Source organism: Giraffa tippelskirchi, chromosome 6 (genome assembly GCF_054371585.1).
Source record: "Giraffa tippelskirchi isolate mGirTip1 chromosome 6, T2T-mGirTip1v1.2.pri, whole genome shotgun sequence".
In the NCBI taxonomy this organism is placed as follows: domain Eukaryota; kingdom Metazoa; phylum Chordata; class Mammalia; order Artiodactyla; family Giraffidae; genus Giraffa; species Giraffa tippelskirchi.
In genome coordinates, this window is record NC_137280.1 from 43,853,657 (window position 1) to 43,868,360 (window position 14,704).

The 14,704-nt window shown below is 39.3% G+C and overlaps 1 protein-coding gene and 1 pseudogene across 7 annotated transcripts in view; one reads left to right on the forward strand and one right to left on the reverse strand.

Annotated features, from left to right (window-relative positions):
- Positions 1-14,704, forward strand: part of TRAM1 (translocation associated membrane protein 1) — a 31,627-nt gene that overhangs the window by 3,973 nt on the left and 12,950 nt on the right. For all 7 annotated transcript variants that reach the window (XM_081501770.1, XM_081501772.1, XM_081501769.1 and 4 more), the window contains 5 exons: positions 5,868-5,931; positions 7,873-7,994; positions 8,104-8,220; positions 9,495-9,553; positions 11,232-11,316. In XM_081501770.1, the coding sequence (XP_081357896.1) occupies positions 5,868-5,931; positions 7,873-7,994; positions 8,104-8,220; positions 9,495-9,553; positions 11,232-11,316 (447 nt within the window). The remainder of the gene's footprint in view (positions 1-5,867; positions 5,932-7,872; positions 7,995-8,103; positions 8,221-9,494; positions 9,554-11,231; positions 11,317-14,704) is intronic.
- Positions 6,220-6,610, reverse strand: LOC145510468 (NADH dehydrogenase [ubiquinone] 1 beta subcomplex subunit 4 pseudogene; annotated as a pseudogene).

Sequence of the window (14,704 nt, forward strand, 5' to 3'; positions counted from 1 at the left end):
TTCATGATAATTGTAATCAGTGCAGAGTTAAATAATTCATGAAGCGTCATGGTAACCTGTTGAAGATATATCTGAATAAGTCTCATATTTTTCTTATAAATGGAGAGCAGTGCTTCAAATGTCCCAAATTGTCGTAAACTCGGTTATTTTTACTTTTGAATGCATTATATATTTTTTGTGTGTGCATGCTCAGTGTGCCTGACTCTTTGTGACCCCGTGGACTGTAGTCCTCCAGGCTCCTCTGTCCATGGGATTTTCCAGACAAGAATACTGGAGCCAGTTGCCATTTCCTCCTCCAGGGGATCTTCCCGACCCAAGGATTGAACCTCCTGTCTCTTGCATCTTATGCATTGACAGGAGGATTCTTTACCACTGTGCCACCTGGGAAGCTCATGTATTTCGGTAGCATATTTTATTCCAAACTAATTTGTCTTACTATTGATTAACTGTAATATTAGTTTAACTAAAACAGTGTTGGCTGGGATATGACACTTAGGAGGCCTGGAAATGACTAAGAGCATGATACTGGTTTAATTTTTCTTCTTTTTTTAAAAAATTTCCTATAAACTTTTGTAGGGTGTGTGGTTTGTATTTTTCTTCTTATTATTCTACATACTGTCACATGCTAAGCTAGCTGGAAGCCAGATTTTAATTTTATTGGAAGCCTAGCATGAAAGGATAATCTAATTTTTGTTGCTGTGGGAATTTGATATTAAATTTATCTTTGAAGAATTTCCCTTGTCATTTGTTTAAAAAAAAAAAAAACTTAGAGAAGTTTTTTCAGCTACCGTAGTGGTGACCTCATATTTTAAACTAGAAACAGGGATGGAAAATGTGTTTGTATGTTTGTATATGAAATCTAAACAAGATATTAAAGCATAAAATTTAGTCATCAGTCAACTTTATTTAAAAGAATTGCAGAAAAGCAGTGTTACCCTAGAAACACATGTCATCGCTCTGCTGTAATGTATCCGTGTGAATGACCCAGAATGTGATACAGAAAAGCCCTACTGGCCTCTTCTAGTCAAGTGGCTTTTTGTATCTACCCAGCAAAGCAACTCAGTGGAGGGGCCTTACCCTGACTTTCTCTCGCAGGCCTGTAATACTCCAGGATAGCAGAGCCCAGCTATAGCCGGTATGTTGTGCATCTCCCCACCTCTGCTGCTCACCTGCTGGCTCTCCGTCTAGTCCAGGCTTTGGTGGGGCCTGGTTCCCTTTCCTTTTCTCCAGTATAGTGGCCTCTCGTTGCTTTGCTTTTCTTCCTGCAGACTTCACTGTCCACACTCTCCCCAGGCCCTCAGCTCCCTTTCCCTCTTGGTCTTTCTTCCTGTTTGGCCTATACATGTCCAGCCGTGGTTCCAGCCTGGCACCTGCCTTTTCCCTGCCTCCCCATTTGTGGATCGCTCAGGGTTGTCAGAGAAAGTCTTGGACTCATGCTGCTAGATAATATTACAAGTCAAAGGTTTCTGACATCAGACAAAAGTAATGCTCAGGGATCTTTTTACTTCTCCCTGGCCAGCTCCTTTCCCTAAAGGAACTATAAAAATACTCATCATTGGATTCCCCAGCTGTAGTTAACAGATAACATTGTTTCCTCTCCATGCCATGGAGAATTTCTTCAGTTTCTTGTCTTTTGAATTTATCTATCCCATCGTGTTTACCTTCTGCTTAGTGTAAGAGGAAAACAGTTCAAGATTAACTTTTAGCTGAAGTACTTCGGCCACCTGATGCAAAGCACCCACTCATTGGAAGAGACCCTGATGCTGGGAAAGATTGAGGGAAAGAGAAGGGGACAATAGAGGATGAGATGGTTGGATGGGATCGCTGACTCAATGGACAAGAGTCTGAGCAAACTCCAGGAGATACTGAAGGACAGGAAAGCCTGGTATGCTGCAATCCATGGGGTTGTAGAGTCGCTCATGACTTAATGACTGAACAACAGCAGCTATCCTTGTGTTTCATTCCCTACCAGATCTTTCTGTCCATCATGCCCTTACATGTTAAATTCTCCCTAACCCCTTTCCTAACTGCCCTCACACCAGCTCAGTCCCTCCCATCATAAAACAACATAAGCCTTGACATGGTATCTCTCACTGGGAACCCCTGTGTTCGTTCCTTTTGGGCTCTCCACACCGCCTTCATGTGCCTTTCACTCTGTTGGAAACACTCAAAAGCTGTGACCACTGATGACTTCCTAAATCGTCCAGTCCACTGTACTCTTTTTCCTCAAACATCTCTATTGAAGCTTTGGCTTTATTGTCCACACTGTCCTGAAATATTTCCCCACTGGTTTTTGGGGGTATCCAGCTCTCTTCATTCTCTCCTGTTCCTCTCTGATCATTTCTTGTTATTTCCCCACCCACTTTTCTCTGCCTTCTCCATGGTTCTGATTTGTCCTGCTTCTGTCAAATCCTGTACACTCTCTGTAGAGGACTTACATATTTCCACAGCCTCCACTGTGTACCGTCTATTGTCTGTAAAGAGAGACTTCCAAAAATCCTTGAGCCTGACCCTCCCTGCGGAGCTCCAGGAGTGGGTCTCACCTGCCTGTTGGTCTTTCCACCTGCACATCTCAAAGAAATCTAAGTTTACTGAAAACTCCTCTTTCCCTAAAACCTGCTGTTCCTCCTGTATTCCGGGTTTTTATTAATAGTATTGTTTTTCACCTGCTTGTTGAAGCATCAGTACATGATCTCTGATCCTTCCCTCCTGCTTAACAAGCCTTCAGTCAGTCAGTCAGTTAAGTCGCTCAGTTGTGTCCACGTCTTTGTGACCCCATGAACTGCAGCATGCCAGGCCTCCCTATCCATCACCAACTCCCGGAGCCTACCCAAGCTCGTGTCCATTGAGTCGGTGACGCCATGGAACCATCTCATCCTCTGTCGTCCCCTTCTCCTCCTGCCCTCAATCTTTCCCAGCATTGGGGCCTTTTCAGATGAGTCAGCTCTTTGCATCAGGTGGCCAAAGGATTGGAGTTTCAGCTTCAACATCAGTCCTTCCAATGAACATCCAGGACTGATCTCCTTTAGGACGGACTGGTTGGATATCCTTGCAGTCCAAGGGACTCTCAAGAGTCTTCTCCAACACCACAGTTCAAAAGCATCAATTCTTCCACGCTCAGCTTTCTTTATAGTCCAACTCTCACGTCCATACATGACCACTGGAAAAACCATAGCCTTGACTAGATGGACCTTTGTTGGCAAAGTAATGTCTCTGCTTTTTAATATGCTGTCTAGGTTGGTCATAACTTTCCTTCCAAGGAGTAAGCGTCTTTTAATTTCATGGCTGCAGTCACCATCTGCAGTGATTTTGGAGCCCCAAAAAATAAAGTCTGACACTGTTTCCACTGTTTCTCCATCTATGTGCCATAAAGTGATGGCACTGGATGCCATGATCTTAGTTTTCTGAATGTTGAGCTTTAAGCCAACTTTATCACTCTCCTCTTTCACTTTGATCAAGAGGCTCTTTAGTTCTTCTCCACTTTCTGCTATAAGGGTGGTGTCATCTCCATATCTGAGGTTATTGATATTTCTTCCGGCAATCTTGATTCCAGCTTGTGCTTCATCCAGCCCAGCATTTCTCATGATGTACTCTGCATATAAGTTCAATAATCAGGGTGACAATATACAGCCTTGACGTACTCCTTTTCCTATTTGGAACCAGTCTGTTGTTCCATGTCTGGTTCTAACTGTTGCTTCCTGACCTGCATACAGGTCTCTTCCTGCCTCTCAAGAGGCAGATCAGATGGTCTGGTATTCCCATCTCTTTCAGAATTTTCCACAGTTTATTGTGATCCACACAGTCGAGGGCTTTGGCATAGTCAATAAAGCAGAAATAGATGTTTTTCTGGAACTCTCTTGCTTTTTCGATGATCCAGCGGATGTTGGCAATTTGATCTCTGGTTCCCCTGCCTTTTCTAAATCCAGCTTGAACATCTGGAAGTTCACGGTTCATGTATTGTTGAAGCCTGGCTTGGAGAATTTTGAGCATTACTTTACTAGCGTGTGAGATAAGTGCAATTGTGCGGGAGTTTGAGCGTTCTTTGGCATTGCCTTTCTTTGGGACTGGAATGAAAATTGACCGTTTCCAGTCCCGTGGCCACTGCTGAGTTTTCCAAATTTGCTGGCGTATTGAGTGCAGCACTTTCACAGCATCCTCTTTTAGGATTTGAAATAGCTCAACTGGAATTCCACCACCTCTGCTAGCCTTATTCTGCCTTAAAAGTTCCACTTCTCTTCTACCACCGCTGCCTTAGTTCAGGCCTTACTAGCTTTCACAGGGTTTCTCTCATACTTGACTTGCCTCCTTACTCCAATTTATTTTTTGTCTGATATTTATTTAGTAATGTTGATCAATCACTGAATAAATGCCACACGCCCTGCTGGACTCTGAGCATCTAGTGATGAACAGAAACCAGCATGGTCCTGGCTCTTACGGAGGTTACTGTAGTGAGTAACAGCAGTTACAAATATCACCATGCTGAGAGTGTGCATTTTGTAAGAAAGGAACCGAGGTCTCTGAGGCAGTCTAACAAAGGAAATGACCTAACCTAAGAGGAGGGAAGGCTTCCTTGAAAGGGTGTAGTTGACCTGAGATCCCGAGTGGAGAGGTTTTCCAGCAGTGTTTCAGATAAAACCACAAGTGCACAGAGCTCTGGGTGGGAGGAGTGCAGGAGGCAGGGCCAGAACCTGGAGTTTGTTCTCATCCTGTAAAGAATGGGACTCAACTGGAGGACCTTCAGGGCGGGGGTGGAGGAAAGGTGGGCGGGCCTGGGGAGTGTGTTCACCTGATGGAGAGCAGGATTCCAGTTGCCAGCTGACGTGTGGATCTGAGGGTGACTTGGGGGGCCAGCGCTGGGCCACAGTCAGCCGTCTCTCTCAACACCAGTAACTCCCTCCTCAAATTGTCTGGTCAGGCTAAAATAAAGTCTACACTACTTAGATCAGCACGCTAGGCCCTTCCTCATGTCCACCTGTTACGCCTGACCTCCTGGTTCCAGCTCCTTGACCTTTGCGCTTCCCTTTTTCCTACCTGGGCTGTCCTCTCCATCCCCTGCGAGGTAACTTTTCTTTGCCAGCAGGAGCCGCTCAGGCACCACATCTCCTGAAGAGCCTTTCCTCACCTCAGGAAGAAAACAAAAACCTCACTCCTCACCCCAGGAAGAAATAAAAAACAAAAAAAAATTGCATTGTTTCTTCTCGGTTCCTGTTGGCTCTGATTCTTTGGTATTATAACTATTTGTTTCTTCCAAAACCCAAATAAATTTCTAGTCGTCTGGATCATATCATTCATCTTTGTTATCTATTCTTGTCTAGTACAGTGCCTGGTGCCTATAAATATTGAGTAAGCATTCCATTTTTCTGTTGTGACCACTTTGCTTGTACCAGTCATCAGATCAGTTAAGTATTTCTTGACCATATACCTATGCCAGGTGTGCGAGAGATTAACACACACACCACAGACCCTACCTTCAGTCCATTTTCATCCTGGTAACGGTGCTCCCTTTTCTTTCATTAATTTACGTTTAAAATTTTTCTTGATGGCAATTTTGTGTTCATTGTACAGGTCTAGAGAGAGAAACATTATTTATTAAAAACACTTTACTGGAACTGCAGTATCTCTTTTTTGAAATCTTAAAGTTAGGAGTGAATTGCACAGTCCCATCTAAATTGCAAACTACTCTGGTGAATTACCTTAACTTCTAGCTCCTTGGCGAGGGGGAATCCCAATTGTGCCTGTCTGGGTGACACAGGAACTGGGGGGTCCTTGGTTCTTAGATATAGGGACAGAACTTGGAATGTTTTTTCTCCTGGAGTTGCTGTTTGGAAGAGCGTCACAAATTGACCTGATCTTTTTTTTCTTTCCAGATAACAGCAAAAGTTTCTATCATTTTTGTTACTCTTCAGTACAATGTTACCCTCCCTGCCTCAGGTAGGTCGTTTTCTTTTGGAATTTTCTGATTAAGTAGAAGAGTTCAGCTGGGCAGACTTGGAAATTTCTGTGAACACTAGGTTCTTCAATATCTTCACAGATCTCATTCATGATGAGAATGAGTATTATTCTTGATGATTTTGTAATAATGCAAGATCTTATGTTTTGGGTTGACCTCACCCTGTATGAAAATCAGTTTTTATGTGTTTAATGTTTACTGTGTACTTTTTTTTTTAACTATTTAATTGATTTATTTAAACAGTAGTACATATAGACACCATTGTCAGACTTAATATGAGATGTTAAATGTTCGATCCAATTTTCCTTCCTGGTTAACTTTTTCTTTCCTATCTCTGTCAGTTTTGAAAACATAATACCAGAAGATGAGGGGCCCAATTCTAAACAGAGCTCCCAGGAGGGAGGTCTTGGTATTGAGTCTGAAACTGGGATAGATATTTGCTGATCTTGTGTAGGTCCAACAAACCAAGACAGGATCTTCGATAACCCCTCAGCGACTAGGGTCGTTGTACTGAAGCTGGTATTCCCGTTTAAGCCGAGATCTTATGGCCAACCACTCGGCCTGTGCTTTCCGGGTTTCAGAAGATATGTTGTATTCAGCTGGGTCGAGGATAGTAGGTAGGCTGGCCAGGCGCGACGGCTTGTACTTGGGGAACGACATCTTGACAACCCCTACTGTGTACTTTTATAAGTGGGCTTGAAATTCCATCGAAGAACAGTTTTTGTGGGTTGTTGTTTTTTTTTTTTTTTTGTCCTTGTCCCTCTGATCTTTTCATAAGAAAATCCTAAGAATAGATATTTTGCAATTGTCTGAAGTGTCATTGTTCAATCAAGGTTTTTAAAGGCCCAATCAGGTTCAGTTTTTTTGACCTATGAGTTCTGTTTGGGAACTGTAATAACAACCCTCTTAAACCCATTTTATCTTTGCTTTTTGGTTGTGCTCTACCATTCTATCAGTTATTTTGATGAGAGAATGACAGTAAGCTCTAAGAGATATCTTGGGAATAGCATCCAAACTACATTTTTAGGTTTTATTTCAAAATTTTTTTCTAGATTATGCTAGGTGAGAATCAAGTTGTTATTGAAAGTTGATTATAGTTGAATATAGTAATGTAATTAACTAGCATGGATGAGGGGTGGTGTATTCACTTAACAAGATAACATATTCAGGCAGTAAATTTGTCCCCAGTCTCTCTATTTATAATGTAAGATAAATTACACAACATGGAGTTGGGTTTTTGTTCAGTTTTATCATTTTGTAAATATTTGGTTTAGTAATTTAGATATCAGATTACTCAAAACCACAAAGTTGTTGAGAAATTTGAGTATGCCAGAGAAGAACAAAGCTCTTTTATCAACTCACAAGTATTTGCTTAAGTCTTGTTCTGGAAAATTAGCAGTTTTAAAGACTGAAAACAATTGTAGCAGTTGTTTCTGTCTCCCCTACTTAGAGTTCAAAACTAAATCAAATCAAAGTCAGCTTTTCCATCAGAATCATAAATATGGCATCTAGTTTGAAAAATAGAGCTAGAAAGTTGAAAGTTTCAAAAGTTCCTTGAAAACACAGGCAAATGGGCTAAGTATAACTTACTTTAATATAACCGAAACATAACCTGCTCTACCCTGGGATCTCCAGGGGTCTGAGTGTGGCCTCCCCTCCCCCATGCTCTGATCTTTAATGGCTGTAACTAACCTGTGTCAAGTCTTTGTAAGTAATTTCTGAAACTTTAGTCTTCTAGGTAATCTCAGTTTTCATTGCTGCTAAGACTCAAGGTGCCGAAAAGCATATTACTGTGATGTTTCTATAAACTTATTTATTAGTCTTCTTTTGTTTGTTTCCATAACTGTGTTGTACTTAGTGCTGTTTTTATAATCTTATGTATATTTTTGTGTGTGTGTGTGTCCTATTCTTTTGGCCTTCAGAAGAACAAGCTACTGAAGCAGCGTTCCTTTATTACTATGGTATCAAAGATTTGGCTACAGTTTTCTTCTACATGCTAGTGGCGATAATTATTCATGCCATAATTCAAGAATATGTGTTGGATGTAAGTATACAATCTTAGAAATCTATACTTTGTAAAATACTAGCTCTCCATACCATGCTAGTTATGTTAAATACATTTTTATAATCTTAACAATTGTTTTTATTTTTAGAAAATTAACAGACGAATGCATTTCTCCAAAACGAAACACAGCAAGTTTAATGAATCTGGTCAGCTTAGTGCATTCTACCTGTTTTCTTGTATTTGGGGCACATTCATTCTCATATCTGTAAGTATATACTATGCTTAAATTCTCATCTCTCAGAGTATTTAATTATATACTCAGAACAGGAAATGATGTCCTATTTTTAGCACTCACAAGCAAACCCTGAACCTTAGAAAAATTCCTCTTCTGTTGTTGTTCTTATCTAAGATTAGGAGTTCTGCTATTGAACTAGTATAAATTAAGTTTCATCAGTAAGCCTCTCTAAGTTTTTATACAGCAAAAATTGCCAACTATGTTCAGTGTTTCAGAAAACCTTACTCAGTTTTAGTCGATCTGAATGTTGTCTTCATATCTTGTAGTCACTTGCAAGTGGCTCTGTATTAGCAGAAAGGGTAAGTTATCAGTGAACTTTCACAAGGTTGCATGCACACTAGAGATGAATAAATAGGCCAAGTGAATTTTCCAGGGTATGACACAGTTGGAGACAGACTAAAACTCAGCTTTTCAAGTCCAGTGCTTGTTCCATTGTAAACTGCTGCTTTAGTGATACTTTATAGATGAACATAAAATTCAGCTTAAAATCTATCTTATATACTCAGAAATTTTTTTTATTATTGATGTACACAAATTCTGTCTTACACGGTTTTAAAAAAACAAATGTGTTAAACCTCAGTGGGTATTAAGGATAAGTTGCTTCAGTTTTTTCTGTATATACATATGTGATAATTCTCACTAAACATATCTGGTTATCTAAGAAAAAGACATGGTTATTATCTGGATATGCATGCATGCTAAGTCGCCTCAGTCATGTCTGACTCTTTGCGACCCCGTGGACTGCAGCCCACCAGGCACCTCCGTCCATGGGATTCTCCAGGCAAGAATGCTGGAGTGGGCTGCCATTTCCTTCTCCTTATGTGGACATAATCTTATAAAACTTGGCAGCACCTTGATCCTCTGTCTCCTGTCAGGTGTCCCCTCTTTTGGAATCCTTTCTTTGATTTCCCAAGACAAAATTCATTCCTTGGATGACTGTTATGTGCCATTACTGTTTTTTGGTTGTGTTTGCATGTGTGTCTTTTTTACTCTCCTGGATTGAAAGAATTTCAAAAGCTAGGAATTATGTCTTTTTGGACTTCACATCACTCATTGATTTTCACTTTACTAAAGTAAGCAGTTCAACTGAATGAAAATAACTAAAACATCTAAAACGTTTGACTTCCGTGGACCCTTTGGAACTTGAGATAGAGAGTTGTAAATGTGCAAGAAATGAAAATACTGTCTTATTTTCTAAGAAATTTACATGGTCGTTAGGCTAATTTTTGTATCTTCTCTCTTAGGAAAACTACATCTCAGACCCGACTATCTTGTGGAGGGCTTATCCGCATAACCTGATGACGTAAGTCATTTTTAGTAGACTTTTCTCACTTAAGGGCCGTGGTCATGTAACTTCTAAGCAGGATTTGTTGTTAATCCCTTTTAAGACCTGAGGCAAATTCGTACAATAGGTATGTCTTTGGCAATCACACTGCCATAAGAACAAAAATTCCTTTTTGCTTTTATTATGTATATAGTCTTTTCAGTATGTCTGTTACCTTAAGAAAACTGATTTTAATGGTAATCCTAATTTAGTCCTCTGTCTTCTTCTTTTCCCTCATCTTTTCTCCTCTTTCCTGCTCCATCTTCTACATACTTTTGCTCCTTTTCTGTACCCTAGTCTCTTTTCTTCCATTTCTTCTCTCTTGCACTGTAAGCTTGAGGATAGAGACTGTTTCACTTTTTTGGCCCCCAAGGTTTCTATACAGAGTGCTACAAGAAGCTCAGGGGTCGCCAAGTCAGCCAGCTAAGTTATTCATTCTTCAAGCCCAGTTCTAAAACATCTATTCCATATTTTCCTTGGTCCTTTAGCCTATGTGGGCTTCTGCTTTCCTGAATTTTTCCTTTTGTTGTGTAGTATTTTATGTTTATACATTGTCTTGGCTGCTCTGTAATTGTCTCATTTATGTAAGTCTGTCTTATGTTGTACCCAAGCCCACCAAGACTGTATGTATCTTGACAGCAGAAGGAACTCTTTTCATATCCTTTGCTGTACCAGTTGTAGTGGCTTATCATCTAGGCAGTAGTCAGTGGATGCATTGTGATGGGGGGATTGGAGAAAAAGATACGAAGAGAGTAACATGACCTACAGTATTGCCATATTCTCCTGAGCCATTCTAACTTTTAAAAGTGTATTAATTCAATGAACTTTTGTAGAATAGGGATATAAACATCATATTTATGTGAGACTGTATTTTCTCCCCTTCCCTGCCCCCATCCCTTCTCTCCCTACAGAATTATTCAGATAGGCTTTGTTTTCCACTTTAGACCTCTGGAGGAGAGGGGGAGGGAAAGCAGAAAGAGGAGGTCTAGAGGGGTGTGGTGTGAAGAGACTGTGGACTCTAGACTGATGAAAATATGTCTCCTGGGAGCCTTTCAGTGCCTTATTCCTCTCTTGAATCCGAGTTTGCTTCCATCTATTGGGGGTTCTCAAGTGTCTCAACCAGGTAGAGTTACCATGTTTCCCTAAGGAAAAATCCAGAGGGTGTTTGAAATTGGGATTGTCTCAGTTTCCAGTGCTGGTGAATCTGTGCACCTTGATTTCTTCATCCATCTTTTTGCCCTTCCCACTTGCGTTTTGAGGAACCCTTACAGATGTGTGATTTGATTCCCTCAGAGACATGTTCCGCATATTTTCAGTAGCTAACAGGCACATTAACAGGCACACTCATCAGTACTAACTCACTCATAGGCAAGGGGCTGTTTCCTCGTAGCTTGCTTGGTTGCTCCCAGGGTTCTGTGGATCATGTCTTTTGCTTCTGCTTTTTAGTCCAGAGGAACTGACTGATGGTGAGGAGACCCTGGGGGGCTGGAGAAGGGGGCTACTGCAGAGTAAAGTATAGGAAGTATTGTAAGGGGACCTGAAATGGTAACACAAAGGTAGCTACTTAGCATGTTGTGATTTCCAGTGTTTGTTTTTACTTTATTCTTTAAAGATGTTGTTCTTTAAACGATATGTTCTACTTTCTTGTGTTACACAGATTTCAGATGAAGTTTTTCTACATATCACAGTTGGCGTACTGGTTTCATGCTTTTCCTGAACTCTACTTCCAGAAAACCAAAAAAGTAAGCAGGGGTTTTGTAATTTTTAGATTTGTCTTGTCATTTTTGCCTTTTTTTGAAAAGTTGTTTTAAAATTAAATATTTCCTCACATCTCTAGCCTCTGTTTCCCCTCTTCCATCCCCCCCACTATTCTCTCACCTCCCCTTTTTCCACACAGACTAAAAGTCTTTAAGTATTTATTGCAGAAACTTGATTCGTTTCAACTTAAAAGGGGGGGGATCTTACATTTGACATGCTAATTTCTCATTTTAAAATTGTATTAGTGATGATTTAAAATAAAATTTAAACAAATCTTGCAATGTAATATTCAATTTGTGTTACTGATACATTTAGCAGTTTCACAAGTGAGACCAAACGGATTAATTAGATTATTCTGCAACTAATGGTACTGTGTATAAGTCCCAAAGAAAAATTCAGTATTGAGAAAAGTAAACCAGAGTTAAATATTCACCTTGAATCTTTTCCTAATGAAATAGGTAGGAAAGATGTTCATTTGTGTTGTTTAAACAGTAACTCAGCTACTGGAGCACTGCAGTAGCCTTCTGTGTAGTTTTACCCTCCGTACCTCTGAAGTCAGTCTTAGCTGATGTCACAGAGTAAATTTTGTTTCCTTTATTTAACTCTTTCTCTTCTAAAAACTGGACTAGGTCCTTTTTGCTCTAAATTAAAATCAAGCTGCTCACCTATGCTCCAGGGGTTCTTCCCATCTGTGCCCCTGTCCCATGGTCCCTTTTTGTACCTCATTCAATTTTAACATTCTCTAATTTTATAACCCCAGCACATAGTTGTTTTCTCTGGGATACCTTTTCTAATAAATTAATCAAGCACTTTTATTCTCCTTTGGGGAGAGATTGTTTTTAAAATCCCTATATATGAACTGACATGTTGGTGGCGGGGTGAGGGGCAGTGATGGATAAAAAGAAAGTCATGAATTAACAGCCATAGTTGGGAGACAGGTACATGGGGATTCATTATTCTCTCTGTGGGTTGTGTGTATTTTACATTTTTCCACATTTAAAACATTGGTTTTAAAATCCCCTTACTTTGAGAAGCTTTTCCGAAACAGAAATGTAACCACCCATCCAGTGACCATTTTCTCTCTGCCCTCTTAAAAGCCACAGACACTTCTTTCTGTATGTACTCTGAGTAGTTAATTCATGAATGTAAGTGCTTGATTTTATTGCTGTATTGTGTCTGTGGTTTTTGTGTCCTGTGTGTCAGTCATCATTGATGTCTGCCATGATTAGAGAATAGCACCAAATTAGAGTCCATGTAAAGTAGAATGGTTTGCTAGTTAAGTTGATCGTAAGGATTAGGATGAAGATCCATAAAACCTTTGACTTAGAACTGTCTTAAGATAAAATTTTTAGGCACACCACTTCCAATAACCCTTCCATATTTAGTGATTACCTAATGTGAACCATACGTGTCCCATAGCTGCACTGTCCAAAACAGTAGCCACAAGACACATTTAACTTAATTAAGCAAAAACAAAATTCGCTTTGTTGGTCACACAAGCCATGTCGCAAATGCTCGTTGGCCACACATGGTTTCACAGTCTGCCATTTTGGATCAGAGACGGAGAACCTAGCCCTCATTGCAGAAGGTTCTGTGGAGCACTGCTGAGACCATCATAGTCCTTGATGTCTTAATATCATGGTTCAGATGTTTAGATCTTTCTTCCTATACTTTTGTACCTATGGATGTTTTACCTTTGGGTTTCAGTATGAGTTCATATGTCTATATGTTGTTCATTGACCATGTAAGTAGAGAGGGACATTTCAAAGTAATTGTTCATTTTAGTTCTCAAAGCTCTTTTCTTGTCAATTCCTACCAGATGGCATTTCTCCAGAAATGCAATCTAATTTTTATGGAATAATTTGCATAACTTAGAACTTAACTGAAACTATTTTTAACACCTACATATGACAGTCGAAAGTAATGTTGCAAGTAATTAACATAATTTGAAAGTAACAGCTGCATATGTGTTCAACGGTTTCTTAAAATTTACTCTGTAAGAATTATTTTTGGAAGAACTCTTCACTGGAAAAAAATTAGTACAGTGGTTGTTTTGACCCAGTCCTACAGAGAAATGGAAAAAGGAACACAGTAGCAATTCAAGAGGTGTGTTAGTCACAAATAACTCAGTTTCTTTTAAGAAGGATATTTTAATTGCATGTAATGTGTATGTTTCAATATAAAGAGTCCTCTCTTGTCCATAAGAGGATTCAAAATGTAATTTCTTAGCCAACTTGAATATAAGAAGTTTCAGAAAAGTGTGGATGGAATATCCAAATGTTTTATTTTTGATATTCAGATTCTTTGGTTTAATTATCCATACATACAGTTGCATATAATATAAAGTATATTAAATTTTTAAAAAGCCTTTTGCCCACTCCTCCCTGAGGGTTACAGTCACACTTTTCATGTGCGACTTGTTAATATCTGTCCTTCATCACTGGAGTTTCCTTGACTCATTTAAATCAGTTTTTCCAGAGTACACTGTTACTCTGTCTTATTGTTTCCTCCACTAACCTTGTACAAGCATTTAGAAATGACATCGGTTGAGTTTTCTCAGGTTATGTATCTTAACCCATTTATTTGTTGTTTAAAATAAAGCAGTCAATACAGATCTCTGTAGTTTGAAAGCTTTGAGAAAATTTACATATGAGATGACTACATTTTTGGTTTAGGGGAAAATCTTTGCCTTATATTTGGGCATATATGCGATATTCACTTTAAAGTTCATATTTTAGTACTGTGTAGTTAAGAAAAACATTTCCTTATAAAAATAGAAATTTACTAAAGTATACGGTTGACCTTTTTAATAAAAGATGTTGGAATAACAACCAAAAATGTCACCTGAAGTTATTTATAATTTTAGCATTTGTTTTGATTTAAGTGTACTGTGTTTATCAGGTATTCCATGAAAAAGGAGACTTATCAGAATTTTGAGTCATTATTCTATGACTTTGTCCTTATATAAACTACTTGAATATTAGCATTAAGGATATATAAGGACTTGGCAACTGCTCAGTTTCATTACATATTTTTTCCATTCAGGTATAAGAAAGTTTGTAAATAAACAAAACCTCATTTCTGACTTCTGGTAAAAAGAGTTTATTTACATAACAAAATTATAGGGTGGTGAGTCTTGAAAAACCGAAATAGCTTTTCCTCATCCACATTTGCATTCATCTAGACTCTATATTCTAGAACAGTTAGGAGCCACCCTTGGATGGCATGCTGACTCCCTAATTGAAATCTGTGATATGGCCAGTTAACTGATACGGTGAACTGCCTCTAAGAGTACCAACATCTTTTCTCACTGATCTTTTCACCCAGCCTCCTCTTTTCTCACTGATCCCCACACCCCAGGGAAACATGTAG